General features: G+C 39.3%; 1 protein-coding gene across 5 annotated transcripts in view; it reads right to left on the bottom strand.

Moving 5' to 3' along the window:
• The window catches only part of emsy (EMSY transcriptional repressor, BRCA2 interacting), a 94,344-nt gene that overhangs the window by 61,957 nt on the left and 18,187 nt on the right, over positions 1-14,200 (bottom strand). For 4 of the 5 annotated variants that reach the window (XM_072576821.1, XM_072576823.1, XM_072576825.1 and 1 more), the window contains exons 3-9: positions 13,835-13,934; positions 12,120-12,194; positions 10,550-10,725; positions 4,678-4,830; positions 2,975-3,234; positions 2,581-2,842; positions 1,084-1,284 (exon numbers count right to left, since the gene is read on the bottom strand). In XM_072576821.1, the coding sequence (XP_072432922.1) occupies positions 1,084-1,284; positions 2,581-2,842; positions 2,975-3,234; positions 4,678-4,830; positions 10,550-10,725; positions 12,120-12,194; positions 13,835-13,934 (1,227 nt within the window). The remainder of the gene's footprint in view (positions 1-1,083; positions 1,285-2,580; positions 2,843-2,974; positions 3,235-4,677; positions 4,831-10,549; positions 10,726-12,119; positions 12,195-13,834; positions 13,935-14,200) is intronic. The other variant, XM_072576824.1, reaches the window with a different exon arrangement.

Below are 14,200 nucleotides of genomic sequence, written 5' to 3'. Positions count from 1 at the left end.
TCTCCAAGTCAGGATAGTAGGTGACTTGAAGGGGAATTTGCAGGTGGTGATACTCTGATGTATCTGCTGCCCTTGTCCTTCTAGTTAAAAGGTAGCTATATGTTTGCAAAATGCTATCGAAGGAATGTTCATGAGCTACTGTCGCACATCTTGGAGATGGCACTGCGTGCTAATGGTCTAAGTGGTAAATGAGTTGCAATCAACTGATTGCTTTACTCTGGATCGTGTTCATCTTCTTGTGTATTGTCTGGATGGGTACAGTTCCAACAAGTGGAAAGGATTCCATCATATCTGACCCGTACCTGTAAATGGTGGACAGGCACTGGGACACAGGAGGGCAGTTTCTTAACACAGAATTCCTAGCCTCTGACCTACTCTTGTTGATCCATTCAATTTCTGGTCAATCCCAGAATACTGGTGGTTTTAGCGATAGTAATGTCACAATGTCAGGGGGTGATGGTTGGATTCTTTCTAGCTCTACAGTTAACCTCTGGTGCCCATCTGGATATTGATGAAGGGTATATAATGGTGAATGGTTGAAGAAGCTAAGCTCAATCTCTTACTGCCTTTATATCATTCATACATTCAGCAAATGAATATTTTAAAAATCTGGAACTCTCTTCTTAACAGCACTATGGCTAACCCTGCACCAAGGACTGCAATGGGTCACCATCACTTTGTCCAGAGCAATCCAGGATAGGAAATAAATAGTGGCCAAGCCAGTGATGCCCACATCTCATGCACAAATAAAAATAATTTTTAAATCTTAGAATTATGCAACACAAGTTACAAGAGAGTGAAACAATTAACAAAAAAAAACCCTCACTCAGGCTTGTCAAGACTGAAGCCCAGAGAAACAGAAACACGCTGTAAGCAGTTGCAATATGTAGTTATATACGCAAACACCACAGAATCTATCGGGAATTATTTTAGTAGCACACTGGAAAAAACAAAGACTCAATTTCCAGATAACTACTGAATGAAAAATCATGCACTTAAATCCATACTTTGTCACTGCTGGGTATCTCATGTCGTCCTCACAAACAACATGTATATAAAATCTTCACTGCATTTTCAACTTACCTGACTCCTGTTTGATCTGAATGGTAGGTTTGACACCAGGTGATGTTTGAGACTGTTGGGACTGCTGCTGTGGAGATTGTGACATTTGCTGCTGCTGTTGCTGTTTGGGAAACTGCGTCAAGATCTGAGTTGGGGAGCCCATAAGTGCTTTGGGGGACTGAAGCCTGGCTGCGGTAACTTTAACTGCAGTACCAGATGCACCTTTCATAAAGACAAAACAATCAGCATTTGTTTTATAAAGTGCTTTGACTAAAGTTGTGCCTGGCATCCTGACTTAGGATTTCTTAAAATTACCAACAATTTCCTCTTCTTCTTCTGGCAGTCCCTTGAAGCATTGGGGGTTGCTTGCTGCCGAGAATGGCTTTGACCTTTCGGGTGGAATCTTTTAATGTGAGGAAACTGTTGTGCTACTACTATTCCATGATTCTGGCTATCCAGGATTCTCTGCTGCTCTTATCACCTGCTGTTGGCCTATTGGAAGAATGTGCAAATCAATGCTGTCATGAATACAGCTTCCATGGCCACTGAGTCCTGAAGTGGGACTTGAACCCAGAGCTTCTGGCTCAGAAACAGGGACAGTACCACCCTGCCACAAGACCCTCACTCGCAATACAATACTTGTAATATAAATTTACTCGAGCTACTTGAACACTTTGTCCAGGTTGTACATTACTGACGGGCTCCTGCACCATCAGCCTTTCTGATGAAACATTAGAGCAAAGGTCCTTTTCAGATGAGCATGACCTATCCTATGAGCCTTTTAAAGGACATGCGAGTTCCTCCTGATGCCCTGGCCTATATTTCTCTCTCAATGACAAGGACAAATTTTCTGCCCATTATCTCAATGTTGTTTCAGAAACATTGTTGTGTGTAAAATGGCTGCTGAATGTTTCAACTTTGGAAGAACAATGATATTTCAGAAGCATTAGATGGACTGAAAGTTCTCTGGGGAATCTTGCAATTGGAAAGATGCATTAAAAATGCAAGCTTTTTCTTCTGACTTGCAGGATACTAACAGGCAATAAATTTCAGTTAAAAAGAAGCCTGATGGACGAGAACTGAAATCATGAGGTGCAGTCAGTTCAGGTCACACCAATTTAAATTTGGGAGCCTATTCTTAACCACAAGCCAAGGCAGTGCTCTTGTGAAAAGCTAAATAGAACAGCATTAACATCGTGCAAAGAACAGGATGCACTGTATAACATTTAAATTGTTGAGAAAAGGAAACAGTTTCCAGAGTTGCAGTTAAATCCATATCCAAAACCTTAGAACACAGAGGTGCCACTCAGGCAAGTCAGACCCTTGCAGGATCTTAATAAACAGCTAAAGTTTCATTCTTATTTTCATGATATCACTTCATCTTCAAAAAATGTATTATAGTTCCTTTATAAATCCTCACATATTTCAATATTTGATCTAAAAATGGGGTGAATTGTTTAAGAAAGGAAACACAATGGTGATCATAAATTTATTAAACCAGTGCATTTATTCCATTACCTTGAGCTATTGTTGACATCACAACAGAAGATGTTGACGAAATCATTGATGTGGCAGCAGCGGTGGTAGACGTGGATGAAGGGGAGGGGTTACTGCCAGCAGTAAAAGGAGGCTGAGTGGCAGTAATGACCACTGGCTGTCTCTGAGTGGCAGTGGTGATGACAGATGTTGGCACAAGCTTGGTGACAGCTGCGTAATTGTGAGACTTGGACAAAATATTAGGTACAAACGTTGAACTTGGTGACGTGGTTACTATTATCACCTATTTTTGAATAAACACAAAATGAGAATCTTTACAGGATTAAGCACAACTGCTGTCAGAACAATGTCACTGCAATAAAATTCATAATCAGATAGGACTTATTCAGCCAACAGAAACCACGTCCTAACTCACCTTCTGTGTAGCTGTGTTTGTTGTTTGGGTTGTAGGCTTGGTAAAAGTAATTTTCACTGGTGACATATGTGAGGGAATGGAGTTTGCGATGCTCTGCATGATGTTGCTTACTTTTGGGCTGCTGCCGACAGGAACTGCAATTGACTTGGCAACTGGTGTGACTGCCTTGGGAACTTCTTTAAGCACCACAGGGGAAGAACTTGATGAATTTGTACGCCTGCGCTTGCGAGGTTTGTCATCTTCATCAGCACAGCTAACACCTAGTTTAAAAGGAAGTGTCATCATTAATGAGATGCAGAAGAAACAATATACTTTTATTGGAAGATTTAATCATTTACCCATCCCAAGTCTATCACTTCCCTCACTTCTTTGTGTGAATTTGTTTTCTTCATTTGAGAACCTGATAGGCAAATGCCAACAAAGCTTTCAACTATAAAGCATTCAATTCCAGTGTGATCCTGCTCTCACCCAACATCCACGAACAACAGTTTCCTCCTAAGCAGATATCCATGAATAGGAGAAAGGACTGGGAACCCATTTCCCTTCCCAAGCTTTAGTCATGAGCCACTGAAGCTAATTCTGCTGTTTAAACAGATGACCTAGCGGAGATCAGCTAACCTCAACATAATTCAAGGATCAAACCTGTGTCACTGTCTGCCACAACACACATCACATTTATTCACTAAAACTTCAGCCAAGTTTTCCTCATTGCGAAATTACCATACATTAATCCCACTGAATCATATTCTCCATGAGCAAAACCTAGTCAGGACACCTGGTAGACTTTGTTTTGAACAGTGGAGTGGACCTCAGCCACTTATAATTTGGATGAAGCACTGTTTCTTTAACAATTCAACAGTCCCACCAATAGGAGTATGGACATGTAAACTTCTTAAATTACTGCAATTTGTGGTGAAGCTACTCCCACAGTGCTATTAGGTAAGGATTGCCAGAGATTTTTACTCCTTATACTCAACTTTCAATATCACACTCCTTAAAATATAGTCACCTGCAATGTACAGAAAAGCTCCCTAGCAAAGATGACATAATGCCAAAATATCTGACTCCATAATTTTATTATTAAAAATATAAAGAAATGCAGGCTGCGATATAAAGTGTGCACAACTTCCAGAAGCAACTTGATTTTTCAATCTTGAAGAAACTAGTCTGGATAAGCAAAGATATAACCTATCAGCAAAAAGTACAGCATTAGATGCCATTGAAAGTACTACACTAGCCAAACTACCATAAGCAATGACGAAAGAAAACTAATTATACAAATTTAAACACTACATGTATGTAATGTAACTCATATTAAATAAATGCACATATGACTATCACTTGACCTCCAGATATTGTGACCAAAGCGCACAGGATTTCTGCAAAGTTTGAACAAGCTGGACCTTACTGATACTCTACCCCAAAGCAGAAGCCTGTCAATTTCCTTTTGTTTGCCCATGTATTTCTGGAAACAGTTTTACTTCAGCATTCCCAGGAGGGAAATGGGTTTCCAGGCCTTTTTCAGCATTTGTTGCCTTCAGCATGGAATGCAACAAATTCTCACTCACAGCAAGGGAACTACAGAACAAGCATGAATAGAGCATTTGCTATTGTGCAACCTCAAACCCAGAACACAATAGTTAAGAAATGAGCACAATTACTAGTTTCACATAATAACTTCGAACAAAACAAATGGCACTTACTTTTGACATACACTGTGCTACCACTTGGCAGTACAACTACATTGGAAGCTGGACTGGCAGGTCTGGGAGATTTGACCGTTGCTACACTTCCACCAGGTACTGTGGCTGAAGCTGGAGTAGGAGTGGTACTTGTGTAGGAGTAACAGACAATCACTAGAAACAAAAAAATCATGCTTTTTCTTTTATTTCAAACAAAATCTTTGCTGGAAGTCACAACCATTACAAAATTGTATCTTGTCAATTTTAGTGAAGTCTGTCAGAGTAAAGGTTTTCATTTGTTGCCACCATGTGGTTGATGTTTGCAATGCGGCCAGCACATAACTACATTATAAAAACAAAATTCAATTTAGCAACATATGGGCCTCAAATCACTGAAAAAGACCGGCAATGCAAATTAATTATCAATAGAGTAGAAAGCATAATATTTTCCATAATACAGATTTTCATCTGTAGCCAAAACAGTAACAGGTAAATCAGAGTCTGAATAAGTTCCATAACTAGTGACTGCCCTTTGGTCATAAACCGACTTTCTTCCACAATAATCAACTGTCTTTCCATTACAACATCCAACTGATGTGAATCTGCACTTGGTGGTGGAGAGACTAGGGTAATTTTGTAAAAACAGTACTTTTTTCTTCTGTATGTTTAACTGAGGACTGAAATGGGAAAAGGACTGTTTTAAAAAGCAAAGATTACTGCATTCATTTGAAGTGTTGCTTCCACTGTTATTTGTTTAGGCAGTGAGGGGTGTTACCACACATGTGGTGCAGGTGGCAGAGTGGGGGAAATTAAGCCAGCAACAAGTACTTGATTGATCTGTGGAAAAGTGGCCACTTCTCAATGACAAAGGGTCTTTGGCTGTAAGAGTGACTGTCAGGTTGCTGAACAGCTGGTGGGTTTTACTGTTTGGTCATAGCTATTAGATCTCTGAAACTATCTTTCTCAATGCAGCAAAAAAAAATCCAGCTTGAAGAAAAATAATTTATTTCTCCTCATCAGTTGCGGTTAAACTGTTTTTTTTAAACTAAAAAATCAGAAGCTTTATTGGCATGAACCAGTCCCCTTGCAAGGGAGCAAGGTTGAGGACCAGCTTCATGTTTCCTCCTCATGTTTTTCTTTTTGTGTCTGTCTGTAGTTAATAGGACCTGAGTAGACATCATGAACTGAATGGACTCTTTCTGCACTGTAACAATTCAATGATTATGTGTGCGTGTGTGTAGGCAGAATTTTAATTCGTAGATTTATATATTGACAATTCAAAATATTTTATCTGAAGCTAACTATTCATTTGTACTAACAAGTAATTCTTTTAGAGAAATCTGGTCCATCATTTCCATCAAACTGAGTCTAAAAAGACAGGCAAGTTGGGGAATCTTGCATATTTTTACCAAATCTTTGAGAGTCATGACAATTTGGAAAATCTTGATGTAGAGAGCTGAAAATATCAACTTGAGAAAAGCAAATATCGAAAGATCAGGAAGTTGTGAAATGCGGTCTGCACAAGGAAGAACGGCTGGGGAGAACTGAACAGCAAAAAACAAATTCTCAGTTTGGCAGAGGCAGATATTGAATATGAAGAAATAACAATAAAATCGAATTGGCCAAACTCTAAGGCATGAGAACCTGCTCGAGGAGGCAAATTAAGGAATTTAGAAGGATATAGATTAGCAGGATGTAGATCCAAGGTAGGGAGATGGAAATTATGTTCAACAAGTTGAAAATGAAAACTGACAATAGGAGACTCACGAGAAACTTAAGAAAATGCAAGGGCATGAGGTGTGAAGAAATAAGCGGAGGATTAGCCCTTGGGCAGATCACGACTGCTATTAGTCTAAGCTGACTAAATTTTCAACGAATTCCAAAACGATATAGCCAGAACCTTGTACAATCTATCTGTATTGTTCTATGTTCTATATCTCTTTCTGAATGGCAAGGTTTACGTTCCTCAGTTTTAAGGAGTGTTTTGAAGATTTCCATAGCTTTGGCAATGTGGAAAAATTGATTTATTTCAAATTTCAGAATTATGGAGACCTGGACCATTTTTCTTAAAAAGCAAAGAACACCAGAAGGAACACTGGGACCTTCGAAATGAGATAACTGTTTAAAATAGTCTTATTACAAATATCAGAACAAAAGGTTCGACCCTTTTACCCTCAACAACCATCTCAGAGATAATCAAAGCGCAGGTGAAGGTGAGGATCTGAAATCTGAATACAGGCTGAAGTAACTAGTTGTAGTTAGAAACAACCATTTAATACATGCTCTTACACAGGCAGCAATAAAATGGCTTTGTAATACAAATAACGTAACAAAATGGCTTCTAAACTGCAAATTGACAATTCTGCTCAAAAGCTGCTAAACGCTGCATTCCTGAACTAACCATAATGAGCCTCAACAAAGATTAGCAGACAATGCTTCCCTTATAGTATAGAAATAACCAGACTAGATAAGACATTACTAGCCATCCTAATTGACCTTGCAAGAGCAGATTCAAAGGATAGTTTCACGAGATAAGAATGCTTGAATATCGAAAGTAAGGTTGGTTCTCAGGAAATATCATTGGGCTAAGTTGCTGTCAATAGTCATTTTATTATAATTGACTGGTAATTGTCTGAATGTGCTCTGGAATGATGCCCTTACTTCTCTCAAAAAATGTATAAAAATGTCTTTGTCTTAAGCCATGTGCACAGTTTCTCCTAGGGACACAGAAGTGTTTAACCTCTGTGTTGCTGGACAACCTGTGCCCGGCTGTAATTAGAATATAGAACATTACAGCGCAGTACATGCCCTTCGGCCCTCAATGTTGCGCCGCCCTGTCATACTATTCTGAAGCCCATCCCACCTACACTATTCCATGTACATTCATATGCCTGTCCAATGACGACTTAAACGCACTTAAACTTGGCGAATCTACTACCGTTGCAGGCAAAGCATTCCATACCCTGACTACTCTGAGTCAAGAAACTACCTCTGACATCTGTCTTATACCTATCTCCCCTCACTTTAAAGTTGTGTCCCCTCGCGTTTGCCGTTCCCATACTTGGAAAAAGGCTCTCCCTGTCCACTCTATCTAACCCTCTGATTACCTTGTATGTCTCTATCAAGTCACCTCTCAACCTCCTTCTCTCTAACGAGAACAGCCTCAAGGCCCTCAGCCTTTCCTCGTAAGACATTCCTTCCATACCAGGCAACATCCTAGTAAATCTCCTCTGCACCCTTTCCAAAGCTTCCACATTCTTCTTATAATGAGGTGACCAGAACTATACACAATACTCCCAGTGTGGCCATACCAGAGCTTTGTACAGCTGCAGCATAACCTCATGGTTCCGGAGCTCGATCCCTGTATTCATAAAAGCTAAAACACTGTATGCCTTCTTAACAACCCTGTCAATCTGGGTGGCAACTTTCAGGGATCTGTGTACATAGACACCAAGGTCTCTCTGCTCATCTGCATTCCCAAGAATCTTACCATTAGCCCAGTACTTTGAATTCCGATTACTCCGTCCAAAGTGTATCACCTCACACTTGTCCACATTAAACTCCATTTGCCACCTCTCAGCCCAGCTCTGCATCCTATCTATGTCTCTCTGCAACCTACTACATCCTTCGTCACTATCCACAACTCCACCAACCTTAGTGTCATCTGCAAATTTATTAACCCACCCTTCTAAGCCCTTATCCAGGTCACTTATAAAAATTACAAACAACAGTGGACCCAACACCGACCCTTGCAGTCCGCCGCTAGTAACTGGACACCAAGATGAACATGTTCCATCAACAACAACCCTCTGTTTTCTTTCAGCAAGCCAATTATTGATCCAAACTGCTATGTCTCCCACAATCCCATTCCTCCGCATTTTGTATAATAGCCTACTGTGGGGAACCTTATCGAACGCGTTGTTGAAATCCATATACACATCAACCGGTTTACTCCCACCTACCTGTTTGGTCACTTTGTCAAAAAAGTCAATAAGAGTCGTTAGGCACGACCTACCCTCCACAAAACCATGCTGACTGTCCCTGATCAGATTATTCTTTTCTAGATGGTTATAAATCCTAACTCTTATAAGCTTTTCCAACACTTTACCAACAACTGAAGTGAGACTCACTGGTCTGTAATTACCAAGGTTGTCTCTACTACCCTTTTTGAACAAGGGAACTACATTTGCTATCCTCCAGTCCTCAGGCACGATTCCTGTAGACAATGATGATTTGAAGATCAATGCCAAAGGGTCAGCAATCTCTTCCCTTGCTTCCCAGAGGCTCCTAGGATAGATCCCATCCAGCCCAGGGGACTTGTCTATTTTCACACTCTGCAGTATTTCTAATACCTCTTCCTTGTGAACCTCAATCTCTTCTAGTCTAGATGCAAGTATCTCTGTATCTTCCTCACCAACATTTTCATTTTCTATAGAGAGCACTGTTGAAAAATATTTATTTAGTGCTTCCCCTATCTCCTCTGACTCCACACACAACTTCCCACTATTATCCTTGATTGGCCCTAATTTAACTCTCGTCATTCTTTTATTCCTGACAAACCTATGGAAAGCCTTAGGGTTAACCCTGATCCTATCCGCCAACACCTTCTCATGTCCCCTCCTGGCTCTCCTGAGCTCTCTTTTTAGGTCTTTCCTGACTTCCTTGTAACCCTCAAGCGCCCTAACTGAGTTTTCACATTTTGTCCTAACATAAGTCTTCTTCTTCTTCTTCTTGACCAGGGATTCCACTTCCTTAGTAAACCTAACAGAAATCTTACAAAACCAGACCAAATTGCTAGTGTTTATTGAGCAATCACAGAACTGAGAGACCCCACTCGTGGATCACAGTGTTTCCATTTTAAAGATCCTGTTTAGTTGGTATGGCTTGGTTGCTTTGTGGTAAATTTCTGTATTCACGCGAGGCTACCTTGTCCATCTATTGTCTCTTCACAAGACCATGATAAAAACTACTAACAGAGCCAATTTAAACCTTAACACGTGTTCCTTAAATTCACGCATTGAATAGCCTATAGGCTGTCTTCCTTTCTGACATCTTAAAGCTGTCTCTACAGCTTTTTTCTTCCTAATGCCTGATGTTATTTAGGACATTTTGCCCCAATTGTTTTGGAGATGGTGAATATTATATTATCGTCCTTTTCTCTCAAGGTTACCTGCTTCTCTCTCTCTCTAAGAAACTTGCATTCTACTAAACCTTCAGACGATTCGGTCTTCCTCAAAGAACGTCTCTGTCGTGCAGTGTCACAGGGTACTACGCAATAACCCTTTCAATTTCTTTTCTACTATTTCAATGTTTAAGCACTAAACTAGCTTTGATTTAAAAGCTTAGTTAAACACATGTAAACAATTTTTGAGACAAACCAACACACCAGAATAATGACCCTAAAAGTCTCTCACCTCTTCTTAGCACACAATACAGAAAGACAAGTATAACATAAAGTTACACAGAGGAACCTCAATTATCCGATGTAAACGGGCAGGGAGTATTTTGTTCAGATAATCAAAAGCTCGGATAATACAGTTTAGCCAAGTATCAGGACCTTGCGATTTTGTCCAGATAATCCAAAATTCTGATAATCGAGGTTCATCTATACATGGCTTTGCCCACCTCAGAACCCCAGTCCTCAAATAGTATGTATAGTGAATTTTCATTACATACTAAATTAATAATTCTTGTCTTTATTAAAGAAACATTTTAAAACATTTTCTAACTCAAATATACATAACTTATTTAATTTGTTATTAATGCAAACCATTTAAACTTATGTTGTGAACCAAAAGAACTAACGAGACATCATGTACACCTTCTCGGTTGTAAAATACAAAATTGTATGAAAGAAAACTAGCCCTAGATAAACGGTTTAAAAAAAACTGACCTTCTTTGTTACCAGTTTCAGCTGGTGAAGGAAGAGTGGCATTATGCAGAGCTGCTACATTAGCTACTGCATTTGCTGTAACTGTGAATGCTGTCTGAGGAACTAGCCTGGGCATGAGAGGGACAAGCCGACGACCTTCAATGGACCATTCAGCTGAGCTGTTAGGTCCAGACATACTGCGGAAAACAGAAAAATATATATTTGTTCAACACAAAGCTATTTTATTGTTTATACTGCTCATCAAAAGGGGCAAATTTAAATTAGCATCTTTTTACAAACTTCTATAAAATGAAATGCATCACTCTTATAGACTTTTATTGTCAGGAGTGGAATCCAATTAGGTCGTTGGTGAATTACTTCTTCCTCTGTCTTCAAGAGCTGAAAGTTGCATTTTTTTTCATTTTACTATTGCCCAATCATAACATGTAAGATGCTTCTTCTTAATAACACCCCATCAAGAAATTACTATGCAAGATTCAGTCACCTGCCTGTTTACATGATAACATTAGTTACACTCTAAAATTACCCCAGTAACTTTCTTTTCAAGCCAAGCAGTGTATGCTGCAGGGAAACAATGTGCAAACGATAGGTAGTTTATAGCTCAATATGTCTGTAACACACCAATTCTGACCAATGTATCTAAATTTGAATCCCAGTCTGTGAAATTAACTAATGTCAACCTTGGCTCAGTTGGGAGAAATCTTGTTTCCTGAGTCACAATGTTAAGGGTTCAAGTTGCACACTCAGTCTTGAGCACACAAACCAAGGTTCACACTCCAGTGCAGTACCGAGGGAATTATGCACTGCTGGAGGTATCATCTTTTGATGAGATGTTAAACCAAGGCACCATGTGTTTGCACGGTGATGTAAAAGAATGTCCTATCGCATTATTCTGAAGGTGGGGAAGTAATTCTTGGTATTCCAGCAAATACTTATCCCTCAACAAACATTTGGTCATGCATGCACATTGATTATCATGTTTCCTACATTACAACTATAACTACCATGGATCTAGGTCAGTTAGCTGCAAAATACTTTGAAATATCCAGAGGTCCACAAAAAGAGTTTTATGTACATACACAAAAATTCTCTCACTGTAATCTCAGTTGGTGATAAGGAACTACAACTTGTCTCTGCACCTAGAATATCCACCCTTTTCAATCCTGCTGGCATTCTTCCAAAGTCTGTCTGCACAGTAGTACTGCACTCCACTTAAGTGAAACACAGACAGCATGCAGTTTCAATAAAATAACATCCTACTGTTGATCAGCAGGTACCTCAGTCTCAGCCTCCAAATGTACATATGGATGTAAAACATCTGTCTCAGTTGGGTAGCTAATGAGTTCACATCAATTGGTAACTGATGTGAAAAAAGAAAATGTCAACTTCTTCACAGTGAGGACTGGAAATTAAGGAATAATTTGATTTTGTTGTACATATGCCAATACCAAGTTGAGATCCTGCAGGGAGGCTATTAATTTGTGCTAAACAGCAGAAGTGACTTCAGCTTTTAAAGTCTGCAATAGAAAATTGGTCAGAAAAAAAACTGACCCCTCACAATGAAACTTACTGATGTGCAATAGTCATCAATCTTTCATCATTAACTGCTCGACGAACCTCTGCACGGTGTCGCTCTGTTGAAATGCTATAAAGGAAGAAAAGAAAATCTTCAAAATATTAATCTACAAAACAGTTTTTGCCTATATAAATGCTATTCAGCCTGGCCTCTCATTTTGCACCCTGCATAAACGTGTGCTCATTCAAAGCTCGGCTGCTCATATCTGAACTCACCAAATTCTGTTCAGCCATTATGCCCATACTCACTGAACTACACTGGATTCCATGCAAAGTCTAACTTGAAAATTCTTGTCTTCATTCCCAAATCCCTCCAGAGGCTTGTGTCTTCCTATTTATTTCAGCCCTTCTCAAGCTCAACAAATATTTGAGATCTCTGTTAATCTCTAATTCTGGCGATTTACGCCTCATTAACTGCTCCCCTACTGGCTACCATGCCTTCAGCTGTCAAGGGCCTAATCTAGAATTTTCACCACAAACCTCTCCAACACAAATACTCATGTTTTATGACAATCTTAAAATCTACCACTTGGGAGAAGCTTCTGGGCCCCTGACTCCATAACTCAATTTGTGACCCAGTGTAAACTTTTGATTAATAACACTGTGACATAATATAATTTAGGATGTTGGAAAATATTTAAAAGGGATTTAAGGAGCAACATGCAGAGGGTGGTGCATGTATGAAATGAGCTGCTTGGAGAAGTAATGGAGGCTGGTATAAATACATTTGAATGGCAACTGGATGGGTATATGAACAGGAAAGGTTTAGGGGGATATGGGCCCAATGCAGACAAATGAGACTAGATTAATTTAGAATATCAGGTCGGCAAGGACAAGTTGGACCAAAGGGTCTGTTTCCATGCTGCATATCTCTATGACTCTATGTTATGCTCAGGGCAATTAACATAAATATAGGCATAGTTCTTGTCTTTGTGCTATTTGCTTCCAAGTAGCCTTGCCACAGGAACATGTATAGGGCATGCATATTAATGGAAGGAGATGGTGGTGTAGTGGTAATGTCACTGGACAATTTGGCTCAAATCCCATCATAGTAGCTTGTGGAATTTAAGTTTGATTAATATCGTCTGAAACTGAAAAATAATCTCAGTAATGGTGACCACGAATCTATTGTCAATTGTTGCAAAAGTCCACATGGTTCTCTTCCTTATCCAGTCTGGCCTACGTATGTTCCCAGATCCACAACAATGTCGGTGATTCTTTACTGCCCTCCGAAATGGCTTAGAAATCCACTCAGTTCAAGCACAATCACAAACAATGACCACATCCCATCAAACAATTCTCTCAAAAAGTCATTCTTGCTTCAATTTACCAGAAAGCATGGAGAGGATCCATTCCAGTGCAACCGATGTTCTTCCTTTTGACAGAACTAGAGAAATCTTTACTTAATATATTTTACAATTATGTGTGTAAAATGAGGCATTTTCATAGGATATAGATGCAACATAATTACAAGATTATGGAGCATAACAACCAAGGGCTAGAGACTTCTCCACAGAGAAAGTGAAGCAAGCAAAAATCACATTAATATTAAGGCAGTCACTGGAAAATTACTGAGAACAACATCCTCCAATCATTTCAAAACTGCAGTCGGAAAGACAAAGTTGGAGTTGAATGGACTAACGTATTAAAAATCATGCACATGAAACCAAAACATAGCAATTCAGATTTTAATCTCCATATAAGATTTACCTAAGAACCTTGGCCAATTCTGCCAGGAGGTCTTTCTTTTCTTTTGTAAGGTCACCTTGTGCACGAAGAGCACTAATAGCACCAGCATAAGCTTCAAGTTCTAAGAAGCAAGAGAAAAAAGTAAAATACATTTCTAACCTGCACATTTCCAAACTGTTCCAAGAAAAGATTAATATTTTACTCATTCAGGTTTGTTTATCCATTTATTTTCCAATTAGAAAAAGGATTTTTGTTTTTTTCCCACAAGATTTTGCTCAACTTATGCCCAAATAAAGTACTGTAAACTTTGGGTACATCACCCCAATTTGTCACTATGCCCTCAATAAAGATCAATTAACTTAGAACAGAATAAACCTGGAAAAAAGT

Source organism: Chiloscyllium punctatum, chromosome 9 (assembly GCF_047496795.1).
Source record: "Chiloscyllium punctatum isolate Juve2018m chromosome 9, sChiPun1.3, whole genome shotgun sequence".
NCBI lineage: Eukaryota > Metazoa > Chordata > Chondrichthyes > Orectolobiformes > Hemiscylliidae > Chiloscyllium > Chiloscyllium punctatum.
The sequence above is the reverse complement of the archived record's forward strand: the minus strand, read 5'-3'. Positions and strand labels throughout refer to the sequence as shown.